The sequence below is a fragment of the Chelonia mydas genome, chromosome 2 (assembly GCF_015237465.2).
Source record: "Chelonia mydas isolate rCheMyd1 chromosome 2, rCheMyd1.pri.v2, whole genome shotgun sequence".
In the NCBI taxonomy this organism is placed as follows: domain Eukaryota; kingdom Metazoa; phylum Chordata; order Testudines; family Cheloniidae; genus Chelonia; species Chelonia mydas.
Genome location: NC_057850.1, coordinates 85590579 through 85604091, shown reverse-complemented (window position 1 = coordinate 85604091; position 13513 = coordinate 85590579). Strand labels below are relative to the sequence as shown.

Sequence of the window (13513 nt, the reverse complement as noted above, 5' to 3'; positions counted from 1 at the left end):
CTGCTGTAATCAAGTGTTCTCAAAAACTAAAATTACAAACTGAAATTGCAATTCAGGCCTGTGAACTCAGACACATCTGGTTCTAGAGCCACAATTGAGCGTTATCAATATAAACCAAATCAAACAAGCCTAACACTGTAAAATCTTCCGTTACTAAATTCTAATGTTCCTGATGTACAGGTAATGGGTGAAATCCTGCGCCATTGAAAACAATGACAAATCATCCATTCTTAAACATTAAAATATGCAAATATATATTTAGCATCAACCACAAAACAGATCATTTAAAACAAACTGACCAACATAACATACATTCGTTTTTACTCACTAATCAAGTCATCTTAGCCTGTATTCAGTCTTGCTGATGACAAAAAGCAAGTTGTAAATTTAGGCTGCAAATCTGTTCAACGTGAGAAACAAAATTTAACAAATAAAATGTACCTGATAGAAATTAGGCCAAAAGGTGCTAATTGCCAGCTCTGCTCTGTTCCAAGTGCCAGTAGCTGCTCCGGACATGTTCCAGATGGGGTTACCAAGCGGACCATTATTGACCTTCACATAAACATTCAGAGAACCAGGATTGGACCCACTCTTGCTTGAAACGTAGTAATGGAAATCGATACAATGCGTGTCGTTTTCTTTTAGGTGGGGTAGCAGGAGGTGAGCTCTTTGTTCAGCAAACCTCCCAGAAGCGTTCACCAGCATGAAAGATCCTGCAAAACAAACAGCCACAGTCTCAGGCACAGGTTCGGTCTGTTTGCTGCCACCATCATCCCCTATTTAAATATGGAAAATAACAATTCTGCTCTATGTCCAATCATAGGACTTTGCATTTATACCAGGCCTTTCATTCAAGGATCTGAAGGACCTTTTCCAAGTGTCGTATGTATTGTAGAAGCATGGTAAGTATTATCTTCCTGATTTGACAGGTAGTGGCACAGAAAGGCTACCTGACTTGCCCACGGCCACATGATGAGTCAATGGAAGTTAGGAATAGAATCCAGTGTCCCAGTCACTGCATCGTGTGTGAGTACATGACTCCCATTGAAGTCAAGGTGAATTATGCATGCACAAATGACAGGATGATCAGCCCCAAAGATCTCCTGAATCCCAGGCCCCTGCTCTAACCACCACCAAACCACACTGCCACTTTTGAGACTGATGAAATTTGACCTTCATCGAGGTGACGCTTCTGGCCTACCAAGACTGTGGAAAGGAAAAGATCAGCCATGCTAATTAAGCTTTAAAAAAAGGGGTTTGTGTTTGAATTTCTAAGTAAAAAACAAACAAACTAACAGATCAGTAAAGTGTAAAGGTTGCACTCCTAAAGCAATTAAAACAGCATTCGCATGATCTTAATCACCCTGCAAAAAGATTCTTCATTTCATCAGTAACAAACTCATTCCATTGAAGCAAAAATTGGAAGGGATCAGTTTAGTGATGAATAGATAGAGAACAGTAACTGCTGTACAGCTCTTTGACTAGAATGATACAAATGTTTTTTTCAGAAATTCATATTTCTGTATTAAACTAAAACTTAAACCCTACATGGACGCTTGTCTACCAAATACTTATGTTATTGTTCCAAGGATGGACTTCAAATACGATTGAATGAATAATCTGAGTAGAGGACAAACTGACCGAAGATCATTTAAAATAATTTAAGTTCCGTTATGTTCCCCCCAAACAAGAAAATGAATATGTCATTGAAACTCTGAGGTGTAAATGGACGATCAAGTAATTTCACAAAAATAAACTAGGACTCATTTTGCCTAAGCAAATCAGGTGGCTAAGTCCCATCTTTAGAAACGATTATAGGAATTTAGGAGCCTAATTTCCATTCATCTCAATGAGACAGACTCCTTAAGTAATCTTTTGAAAATGGGACTTAGGCACACTTGGAAACTTTACTCCAGATCTTTCATGTGTCTTACATAGATATACAGATTAAAGAACCTGGTTTCCTAGCTGTGTTAAACTATTCAGGAAGCAAAAATCCTCAAATCATTTTCACCCTAGACAAAAATAATACAGTTTCCAAAGTTGATAAAAACTACAATAAGCTGCAATAATGAGGGATCTGAACTGATCGTGTATTATTGACTCCTTATAAACTATTATTGCATAATATGATCATGTAATAGTAAATACTTTTACACATTGGGCCAAGGCCTGTTTGCTTTATTAACATGAATAGAAGTCATTGGGATTAAAAAAAATCTGGTTATAATTTCTTTTAACCAGCAAAACATTTAAAGTGTTTATGGACTACATTAACAAAAAACTGAGGAGGATCTTCACATATCCTAACATTTGCAGTGTCAGAGAAAAATTATCCTTTTCTTAAACCATTTAAAAAGTTCATCCAAACATTTCTGTGACATGGCACAGTTTTTTACATTCAAGTATTAAGAATCATAAAACTCTTATATGACTACATTAGAATCACTTAGTTTTCCAAAGCTTGAATAGATGAGTTATATATGACTTGAAACACATGAACAATCATCACTGGACTAAGAAAAGAGAGACACTGTCAACCCATAGTGAAAAAGACCTTTGAGATCCAACTTTTTAAAAGGAAAAAAGCAAGCAAGCAAAGAACTTCCTAGTAAACAGAAGTCATCCTATCGGTTCCATTTAGATAAGGGATGTGATTCTCTTTATAAGAAAAGTGAATCTTTAATGAAAACTAAATTAAGTTATAGTATGACATTTAGAAGAGCTGTTTTAGCTGCTTATCTAAAAAATATTTGGCAATTTTCTTTCTAATTCATGAGGCAAGAAGTAGCTGAGAATAAAATAAATTCAGCCTTTTAATTGTTTGATTAATGGTTTCAGGAAATGAGATACAAGTGGTGTAACAGAGCCATGACAGGTAGCCTGATTCAGAAGGGTCTTTTGGGACTATTTGATTTGCGACCTGTGAAGGTCCTAATGACCAACAACTTTGAAGGTGAAGCCATCTTTTTGTTCAAGAACCAGTATACAAACTCACAGTGCAAACTTTTTATATAGATTCAAACAGTTTAGGGACATGAGGATTGTCTAGTTTGACCTCCTGTACAATACAGGCCATTACATTTCATTCAGTTACCCCCTGTATTGCGCCAAACCCCTTGTGTTTCACTAAAGCATAACTTGTTTTTGACTAAAATTTATCTTCCAGAAAGGCACCCAGTCTCGATCTGGAGACATCAAGAGATGGAGAATTTAACACTTTCCTCAGTAATTTGTTCCAATGGGTAATCACCCAACTGCTAAAAATGCATGCCTTATTTCTAATGTGAATTTGTCTGACTGTTCTTCTTATGTCTTTCTCTACTAGATAAAAGAGACCTTTAGTACTTAATATCTTCTCCCCAGGAAGGTACACTAATCAAATCACCTCTCAGTATTGTTTTTGATAACCTAAACAGATTGAACTCTACATCTCTCACCGTAAGGCATTTTCTCCAGACCTCAAATCATTGTTGTGTCTCTCTTCTGCACCCTTTCCAATTTTTCAACATCCTTTTTAAAATGTGCAAACCACAACCGTACACAGTATTCCCGTTTGTCTTGCCAATTATATATACAGCAGTAAAATCATCTCCCTACTCTTAATCACTACTCCCCCATTTATTCAACAATCACATTAGCATTTTTGGCCACAGCATCACACTAGGATAGTATGTTGAGTTGCTTGTCAACTATGACCTCTAAATCTCTTTCAGAGCCAGGATGCTATCCCCAATTCTGTAGGTATGGCCTTGTTCCTAGATATGTGACTTTGCACTTGGCAGTATTAAAATGCATTTTATTTGCATGGGCCCAGCTTACCAAGCAATCCAGATCACTTGTTGTCATCGTTATTTACTATTCTGCCAATCTATGAGTCATCCACCAATGTTATCAGCAATGACTTTATATTTGTTTCCAGATCACTGATGAAAATGTTGAACAACATTGGGCCTAGTACCAATCCCTGTGTAACCCCATTCCCCAAAACAGCTCTCGTTGATGATTCCCAGTTGCCAACTACTTTTTGAGATCTGTCAGTTAGCTCGTCTTTATCTTTATTAATATGTGCATTATTGATATTGTACAGTGCAAATTTTTCATCAGCATCTTCTCTGATATGAAAAAGATCACCTTCAATGGTTGCAAAATGACATACAACAAATTTAAAATCAGGGGTAAACAGAAGCAACTCCATTGAAATCAGTGCAAAAACAACCATGGACAACACATCTGAGTTTGGTCCTTAATAAGTATATCTAGTTAAATCTTGCATCTCCCATGAGAATAATCTCATACTATTAAACTGGCAAGGTTTGGACAGAAAACATTAAATACATTTTTCTTAAAACATAGACAGTGTATACGGGAAAGACAAATGCAAATTGAACCCATTAAAACATTTTCTATTAAGCTTTTCAAAACCTAATCAACTTATCTCCAAAGGTAAGTCATGTAGAAATTCTCTCTCTCCCTATCAACTTTTACTATTCTCATCTGTTACATTGATTGCTAAAATATTGCTCTGCCAGATGGTTATATAAATATTGTGCATGTGGATAAATTAGATAAATTAGTGGATAAACACTCTGTTTTGACTGCAAAAGCAAAACAGTCTTGACTTTCTCAGCTACAAAGAATGAAAAATTATGGCATTCTTTGCAAGAGAGATAACATTTCAGCTCTACAGAAAGGTTTATCACATATTGTACAGTATACAGAAGATGCAATATGAGAATGGTACTGCATTAAATTAATGTGACTGCTCATCAGTATCATCCAGACAGAAACATGCATTATTAAGAAGAGATCACCTGTAAGAAAATAGGAAATTTACTGGGTTACCAAAAGGAAAAATATAATACTCAATGTGCATTTTTAGTAGAAAAACATTGCAAATGTGCCAACAACTACAGAAGTGCTTGGTTTACAATAAATTATTTGCTTAGATATAATGCTCATGTTTAAATATGAGGTTTATTATGGTAATATAAGTCAAAAAGTTTAAATGTGGTTTCTAGTATGAGACACCTAAATCCATATTTAGGCACCTATATGTAAATGAAAGTGGCCTGCTTTTCAGAGGTGCTGAACACTAACAGCTCCCACTGAAGCCAACAGGAGTGCTCAGCATCTGTGAACAATCAGACTGCTTTTATTTAGGTGTACGTATTAGTCACCCATGTATTTTGGTCATCCCTGTCAAGATTTTGACCAGAGAGTCTAAATAAATTAAATAAGGGATGAATTTAAAAACACAAAACAGAAAAACATAAATCAGTGGTTGAACAATTAATTGTTTTCAAAACATGCATATGATTCAGCAGTAGTTCAGCAAGTACTTGGTACTTCATTCAGCACTGAAAAGTTTAGTGTTTCATATGAAAACCATCAAAATATTACCTCCAAAAAGGTGAAAGATATGAAAGAACAAAAACTAAAGAAAGACCAAACAAAAGCATCTATTCTAGACACAAAACATCCCTGTAACTTTCATTATCATCAATGGGAGTTTTAGGTGAGAGAAGTACCAAAGGAAGGAAAGACCCTGTCTGTAATCTTTATTTCACCAGCTATTCCAAGTAATAAATAATAAGTTATATTTACAGAAGCTCAGCTTGAGTTTCTTGCATAAAAAGGTATGACCAAAAGATGGAGTGGCCCAAGAACAATGAATGGGTCTAGTTTGTACTAGATAATCTGACAACTGGAATAGTAATATACTCGCCTACAGAAATGATGGACAATGGCACAAGAGATATTTTTCAGTCACTTCTGCAAGTTCTCACAGTGTCACATCAACTTGTTGAAAGACAGTTTTTATATCTGGAATGTCAAGTCCAATAAAACTGAATGCAGCATCATTTTTCACGCAAGAAAAAAATGCCTAGTAAGTGGAGAAATTTGCTTTGTTGGTTTTTCATGACTCCTGTACAGTGATCAGTTTTCCCTCTGGACCATGATAATACATGTAATCTACCCTGCAAAAATAATTTTACTGAAACGGTGATACAGTAGCTGAAATAGTAGGGTATCATTTGTTCATGCATGAGCAAATGATGGTTTCAGCTCTCAATACTTAAAAGAAGAGTGTTAAATACAACAGAGAAACAGACCTGGTCTTCAGATACTTTTTCATATATGGACTTCAACTCAGAAATATTTTGTTATGAAGGGTCTAGATCAGGCCGGTGAGCATGATGTTATTAAATCACGCATGCTGAGCTACCTTATTACATGAATAAAATGGTATCATTTGATTAAATACATAGCTTTACTAATAATAATTATTCATTATTATCTTTAATAAAAATGTCTGACATCCTGGTAGCACTGCAGAGAAGTCAAGGCAGAGACCCGGATATACAAAAGGTTAGATTCAAGAAGCTGGTAGGTTAGATTTTGTTTGGCTTTCAGTTCTATGCAATGTACAGTGATCTGGAAAAACAAACACTGTTCTAAAACATAACTTTCTGCACTGCTGCATTTCAAGTCAAGATCTTTGTTACAATAGAACAGAGCTTTTTTAAATAAATGTGGTTCTAGCAGCAGCACAGCAGAGGTCAAAAATGTAGGGTAGTAGTAAGTGAAGAAGTTTAAGCTGCCATTTAAATAGTCAGTTTTTCCACACACAAAAAACACAACAACATAAATCTAAAAGAAAATTTGCAGTGTGTAATCAAAACAATTCAATGTTGAAACTCCCTCTCCTTTCCACACCAAGAAATACGACAAGTATTAACTAATTCAGTGTTATTTAAATCATATTTAGCTTGGACATTATTTCTACTCAGGAGCTTCACTTTCCACTGAAATACCGTGCTGCAGATCCTCAGCTGGTATAAATTGGTATATCTCCACTAGAGATCTGTCCTGGTACAATTCATATACACCTATTCTATCACTGTTATCCTGTAAAACACTTATACACCATCTGATTCTTAAACACTACCCCTATTTTGGTACCATTTTTCTATTTAATAAATTTACAGTTTATAACCTTGTATAATACATTATTTAAAATATTAATTACCAAGCCTACAAAGCTGAGACTCATCTCCTCGCCAGCTTTCAAAATTACCATCCTTCAGTTTTTCAAAGACTAAATCTTTTCCTAAACAATTAAAAAAGTTCAACTATTTTATCTTGAATCACTTATACTACACACAGAAGCAATCCATCATTACCCATTGTTTTATCTTGATTTTAAGCCAAATAATTGTTTACTACTTCCAGTAATCTCAATCTCCTCCATTTTATCCTCAACAGTACACAGGACATATCTTCCATGAATGCACTGTTAACATGTTGATCAAATACAAATGAGAAATGACCATGTACGTCTTTAGTCATTTTTTTAAGTAACAAATAATTCCTTACTTTACTGCCATCTTAATAAATCCAATGTTTATCTCTCTTTTCTTCAATCCTCCAATATATGTAAAGAATTTCACTGTTTATATTAATAGCCTTTGTTTTATTTTCTTCATGTACCTCCCTTACTCTTTGAAGACTGTTTACATTCTCAGTGCTTCTTATGACACTAATATTACTTTTACCCTCCAAGGGGTTTTTAAATTCTTCTGTATCAAACACTGTAAACATTTATAGAAAAAGCAGTTTGGACAAAGTCTGTGCAAAGACTTTGATTATGAAAGAAAATAACAGCATGTGGATAAACTTAGAGGGAAGCATTTAAAGTTTCAAACTGACCCAGAATTCTAGTAGTGCCCCCCCCCCAAACAGTAAGAGTACCCCACATTAGAGTATCAATGTATTGTATTTTTTTATCATAATGCCTATGAGACCTACTCAGGCACCAGGACCCTACTGCGCTAGACACTGTATAAACAAAGAGACAGTCCCTGCCCCAAAGAGCTTATAATCTAAGGTTAATGATCTGCAATTAATAAAACGTATCTTTCTGTGAGAATTAAAAAATGAAAAAAGAATATGAAGATCATAGTGGAAGAGAAATGAAAAGAACTCAGAGAGAAGAAAGAGACTGGGGAAAGGATAGCAAGTGACGAGACCCACAAGTCTGGAGATGCAAACCTAAAATGTAGTCTGATCTTGGTAGGGCTTTTGTAACGGGAAGATGTCTTGCACCATCTCCCAGGACCCTGAGGACAGGTTCAGGTTGGCTCTTCTAGTGTAGGTGATTTTTTTTTCCATTTCAACAAGAGATCCAACCTCCACTTTTTGAAACTGGGGGAGGATGCAGGTCTTTCCATTGTCTCAGTAACACTGTTTCATATAAGGCAAGATGAGATGGAATATAGATCAGCCCCACATCCAGACTGAAGACACAGATTTTAAACAGAATGAGTAATTGAGTGCTTTTAATATATAGGCGGAGAGGGCTGCCCACATGGGACTATCATATCAGTTCCAAATTATGTCTTTAGTGAGGCACTTAAGCAGTTGCATTTCCAGCAGGTTTGGGGAGGTTGATGGCTTATAATCTGTCTGTTTATACCTTCAACCTGTTGCAGCTTGGAATCAGAAACAAACCTGAGTCACGGCCAGCAGGAGAATGCCCTGCCTCCTGAAGTTCCTTCCCAATTGAGGTAACTTCCACAAACAGAATTATTCAGATCTACTTTCCTAAATTATAGATTGTGTTAAATATACTCTGAGTAAAAAGCACATTTTTCCCTTCTGCAGAGCATGGTAAATTCCATCTGTTAACAACAAACCCAAATTCTTGGATGTAAATTTCCATCTCTATTCTGGAAAATCCATTTGCCTCCAAGGTGGACTAGATTTGTGGACTTTATTACTAAAAAAAAGGAAATTTTCAGGTAAGCACAGACATGTGTGGTGAAAGAACAGGTTAAAGACTATTTAGAAAAGCTGGACATGTACAAGTCCATGGGTCCATATCTAATGCATCCAAAGATGCTGAGGGAATTGGCTGATGTGATTGCATTGGCCATTATCTTTGAAAACTCGTGGCAATCGGGGGAGGTCCTGGAAGATTGGAAAAAGACAAATATAGTGCCCATCTTTAAAAAAGGGAAATGGAGAACGCAAGGAACAACAGACGGGTCAGCCTCACCTTAGTCCCTGGAAAAATCATGGAGCAGGTCCTCACGGAATCCATTTTGAAGCACTTGGAGGAGAGGAAGGTGATCAGGAACAGTCAACCAAGGGCAAGAGCAAGTCATGCCTGACCAACCTGATTGCCTTCTATGATGAGATAACTGGCTCTGTGGATATGGGGAAAGCAGTGGACATGATATATCTTGACTTTAGCAAAGCTTTTGATACAGTCTCCCACAGTATTCTTGCCAGCAAGTTAAAAAAGTGTGGATTAGATGAATGGACTATAAAGTGGATAGAAAGCTGGCTAGATTGTTGGGCTCAATGGGTAGTGATCAACAGCTCAATGTCAAGCGGAGAATAGCAGGGGTCGGTCCTGGGGTCAGTTTTGTTCAACATCTTTATTAATGATCTGGATGATGGGATGGATTGCACCCTCAGCAAGTTCGCAGATGACACTAAACTGGGGGGAGAGGTAGATACACTGGAGGGTAAGGATAGGGTCCAGAGTGAACTAGAGAAACTGGAGGAAATACAGGCTGGGGACCAACTGGCTAAGCAGCAGTTCTGCAGAAAAGGACCTGGGGATTACAGTGGATGAGAAGCTATATATGAGTCAGCAGTGTGCCCTTGTTGCCAAGAAGGCTAACAGCATATTGGGCTGCATTAGTAGGAGCACTGCCAGCAGATCGAGGGACGTGATTATTCCCCTCTGTTCAGCACTGGTGAGGCCACACCTGGAGTACTGTGTCCAGTTTTGGGCTCCCCACTACAGAAACGATGTGGACAAATTGGAGAGAGTCCAGCAGAGGGCAATGAAATTGATTGGGGGCTGGGGCACATGACTTATGAGGAGAGGCTGAGGGAACTGGGCTTGTTTAGTCTGAAGAAGAGAAGAATGAGGGGGCATTTTGGGGGGGAGTGAGGGGAACTATCTGAAGGGGGGTTCCAAAAAGGATGGAGTCGGCTGTTCTCAGTGGTGGCGGATGACAGAACAAGGAACAATGGTCTCAAGTTGCAGTGGGGGCGATCTAGGTTGGATATTAGGAAACACTATTTCACTAAGAGGGTGGTGAAGCACTGGAATGGGTTATCTAGGGAGGTGGTGGAATCTCCATCCTCTGAGGTTTTTAAGGCCTGTCTTGACAAAGCCCTGGCTGGGATGATTTAGTTGGTGTTGGTCCTGCTTTGAGCAGGGGATTGGAGTAGATGATCTCCTGAGGTCTCTTCCAACCCTAATCTTCTGTGATTCTATATCTTCCTATTCTTCTTCACGTTAAGGGCCACAGGTCCAGTACAATGTGATTTTCACAGTAGCGTTGCCTACAGGGTGAGAAGGAGGATCATTCTTTAAATGTAGACATCCAAAAATAAGGTTAATTATATAGAAACATGACTTCTACACTCCTCTGGGCAGTAAGGCAAGGGGAAGACTTCTGCCAAAAGAAAAGATGCAATACTAAGACTGAAGAACTTGATGAACTTATATATTGAGGGTACGTGGCCATCTAGCAGATCTCCGTACAGGAGACATGACTACTCTGCCCTGAGACCCTCAGTGTTCCTAAGGTCTGGACTATGATGCTTAAGCAAAGGAGGAATATTTCTTAATTTACGTAGGGAATGAATTCTATGAAAACTGCGATGACTGCCACTCTGAATTCAAAGTACACTTCTGGGTCGGCATTAAAGAAAGCTCCAAACTCCAAATTAAAAATTCATCTAATTGGCGATAACAGCCATCAGAAGGCTTATTCTAAGTGATAGGAAGTACAACACCTCTACAGGGGTTCAATCTGGGTAGTATTGAGGAGCAGAATGAGGTCCCAAGGTCATGCTTTATGTTTATGATCTTGAAGGATTGCAATAAGATTGATGCTCTAAGAAAGCATATAGTGTTAGTATTAATACATGGATTTATACATTTATATATGGAAAATAGGACTTGTCAAACAAACCTGATTTCATTTTTTGAGATTGAAAGTTTGGTTGATACAGGTTACAGGTGTAGATCTCACACACTTGACACCATTCTGATTAAAATTAATACTACATAATATCAGCAAAGCACACTTTAAATGGATAAAGGACTGGTTAACTGACGGACCTTAAAAAGGTAATTGGCAATAGGAATCATTATCAAATAGGGATGTTTTCAGTGGCGAAGCAAAGGATTGGTACTCGTCCCAAAGCTGTTCATCATTTTTATCAATGATTGGAAAGTGAACATAAAATCACAGGTGATAAAATTTGTGGATGACACAAAGATTGGCAGAATGGTAAATAATGAGGGCAGTCACATGGAGCCACTGGATCACTTGATAATCTGTGCCCTCTGAAACAAACTACATTCTAATACAGCCAAATGCAAAGTTATACATCTAGGAACAAGGAATGCAGACCATACCAACAGAGTGGGGGATGGGGAAAGCAGTGGCTCCGAAAAGGATCATAGTGGACAAGCAATTTAACATGAGCTCCTACTGTGATAATATGCCAAAAAGGGTACTGTGAGCCTTAGATGAGCAGGTGAGTAGCAAAGAGGAGTTGGGAGGTGATTTTACCTCAGCATATGGCATTAGTGAGATGAATGTTATGTACAGTTCTGATGTGCACATTTTAAGAAGGATGTTGAATAATGGGAGAGGGTGCAGAAAAGACTTGAGGACTGGAGAAAATGCCTTAAAGTGAGAGACTTAAAGAGTTCAATCTGTTTAGTTCATCACAAAGAACACCGAGACGTGATTTTATTATACTGTATAAATACCTTCCTGGGGAGAAAATGAAGGGATTAAAGGGCTCTTAACTAGCAGAGAAAGGCAAAACAAGAACCAACTGATGGAAGCGGAAGCCAGACAAATTAAAAATAAGGCACACACTTAACAGTGAGAGTGGTTAAGCATTGGAAGGGAAGTGGTAGTTTCTCCATCTCAGTATTTTCAGATCAAGACTGGATGCATTTTTGAACAATATGCTTTAGCCAAAATGCAAGTTACTGGGCTCAATACATTGGTAACCGTGAAATTTAATGGCCTGTGATACAAAAGAGGTCAAACTACTTGATGATACCTTCTGGCCTGAAACTCTATCAATATATGGAACCCCTCTTAATCTACCTGCATTAGTTCTTGCCCAGGCCTTCCCAAATGATCCAGTGCTTTCGGCAGAGGCTTCTATTGTTTCAGGTGGCAAAAAAAAAAGCATCATAAAAAAGAAGCATCTAATGCTCCTTTATTTAATGAAAAGTGGCTAGCATACCCATCAGCTTCAAGAAGTCTGCAACTGCAAACACATCAAAGCACAGTTGCTGGCAACTAACAACACTGCCAGCATAACAATGTATACACACTCGGTAACATTTACACATTTAAATGAACTTTAAAATTTTCTAGTAAGATCATTTTTCTCATTAAATGGATATGCTTTTTTCCCCAGAGGTAATTTTCTCACTTCCTGCAGAGTTTTTGACAACAGATATTCTAGGGGCATAGAACATGCTGACAGGTGATGCTACAAGCATACTCAACTGATTCTTTGAAAATGGTATCCGAAATTTATAGCATGTGATCAAAATTCAGCACAGTGATTTTATACAAATAACAAAGGGTACCAATTTCTCCAGTTTAACTGTAATCTTTCTCCTAGAGCTGAAGACAGAACTCCCAATGGGGAAGAGAGGGAAACACTTAGTGGAAAAAATATAGCATTTTGCAATCTATAAACCTGCCATGCAAAATCTAGACAACACAACTACATGCATTTCCTATGGATACAAGGAAATTAGTCAGAACACTAGTATCTGAGAGCTGCATTGTGTGGAATTACTGTATCTATACTCAGATTCTCTCAGGGCACAAAAGACTGCTCTGCAAACCATCATACCAATCCAGCCAACTCAGTAATTTCAGAGCCTGGCCTAGAGTGCATTCACCTCTCCTACAGGAAGAAGAAAGAAAATTTCCTCACTGTACATTTTGCTACCCGTGGTTCTACACAGCACTAACATCTTTGACAGAAGAGTTCTAAACATTTCTCAGTGGAGTCAGGATAGAGGAAGAGAAGCATAACACTCTAGGCTCCTTGACAGGGGAGAACCCCAGGATGCAGGAAATGCAGAGTCTTAGCATGGGGAGACAAGAGCAGAAAGACAGATTTCAAAAAATCTTAATTCTAAAAATACCACTGGAGAGATTGCAGAGCAGTTGATGTGTCTCTCTTGTTTGGCATGTGACTTCAATTCCCCCCTGCAGCAACGCTGTTCTTCAGACATCAGGCCGCTTCAGAAGCATATCACATAGCAAGCAGTAAACATGATGATGTCATCAGAGATTTCACAAAGGTCAAGAAAGTTGCCACCTGTTCAAAGCAGGACATAGTACTCTAGATACTTGATCTACCTCCTCCCACTACCCCTCCAGAAACTGACGTATCAGCCCTGTCAATATGGTTCAGCCAACAGTCCTAATCA

The 13513-nt window shown here is 37.9% G+C and overlaps 1 protein-coding gene across 17 annotated transcripts in view; it reads right to left on the bottom strand.

Moving 5' to 3' along the window:
• PTPRM (protein tyrosine phosphatase receptor type M) overlaps positions 1-13513 on the bottom strand; it is a 699958-nt gene that overhangs the window by 460498 nt on the left and 225947 nt on the right. For all 17 annotated transcript variants that reach the window (XM_043539842.1, XM_043539843.1, XM_043539845.1 and 14 more), the window contains exon 3: positions 442-713. In XM_043539842.1, coding sequence (XP_043395777.1) covers positions 442-713 — 272 coding nt within the window. The remainder of the gene's footprint in view (positions 1-441; positions 714-13513) is intronic.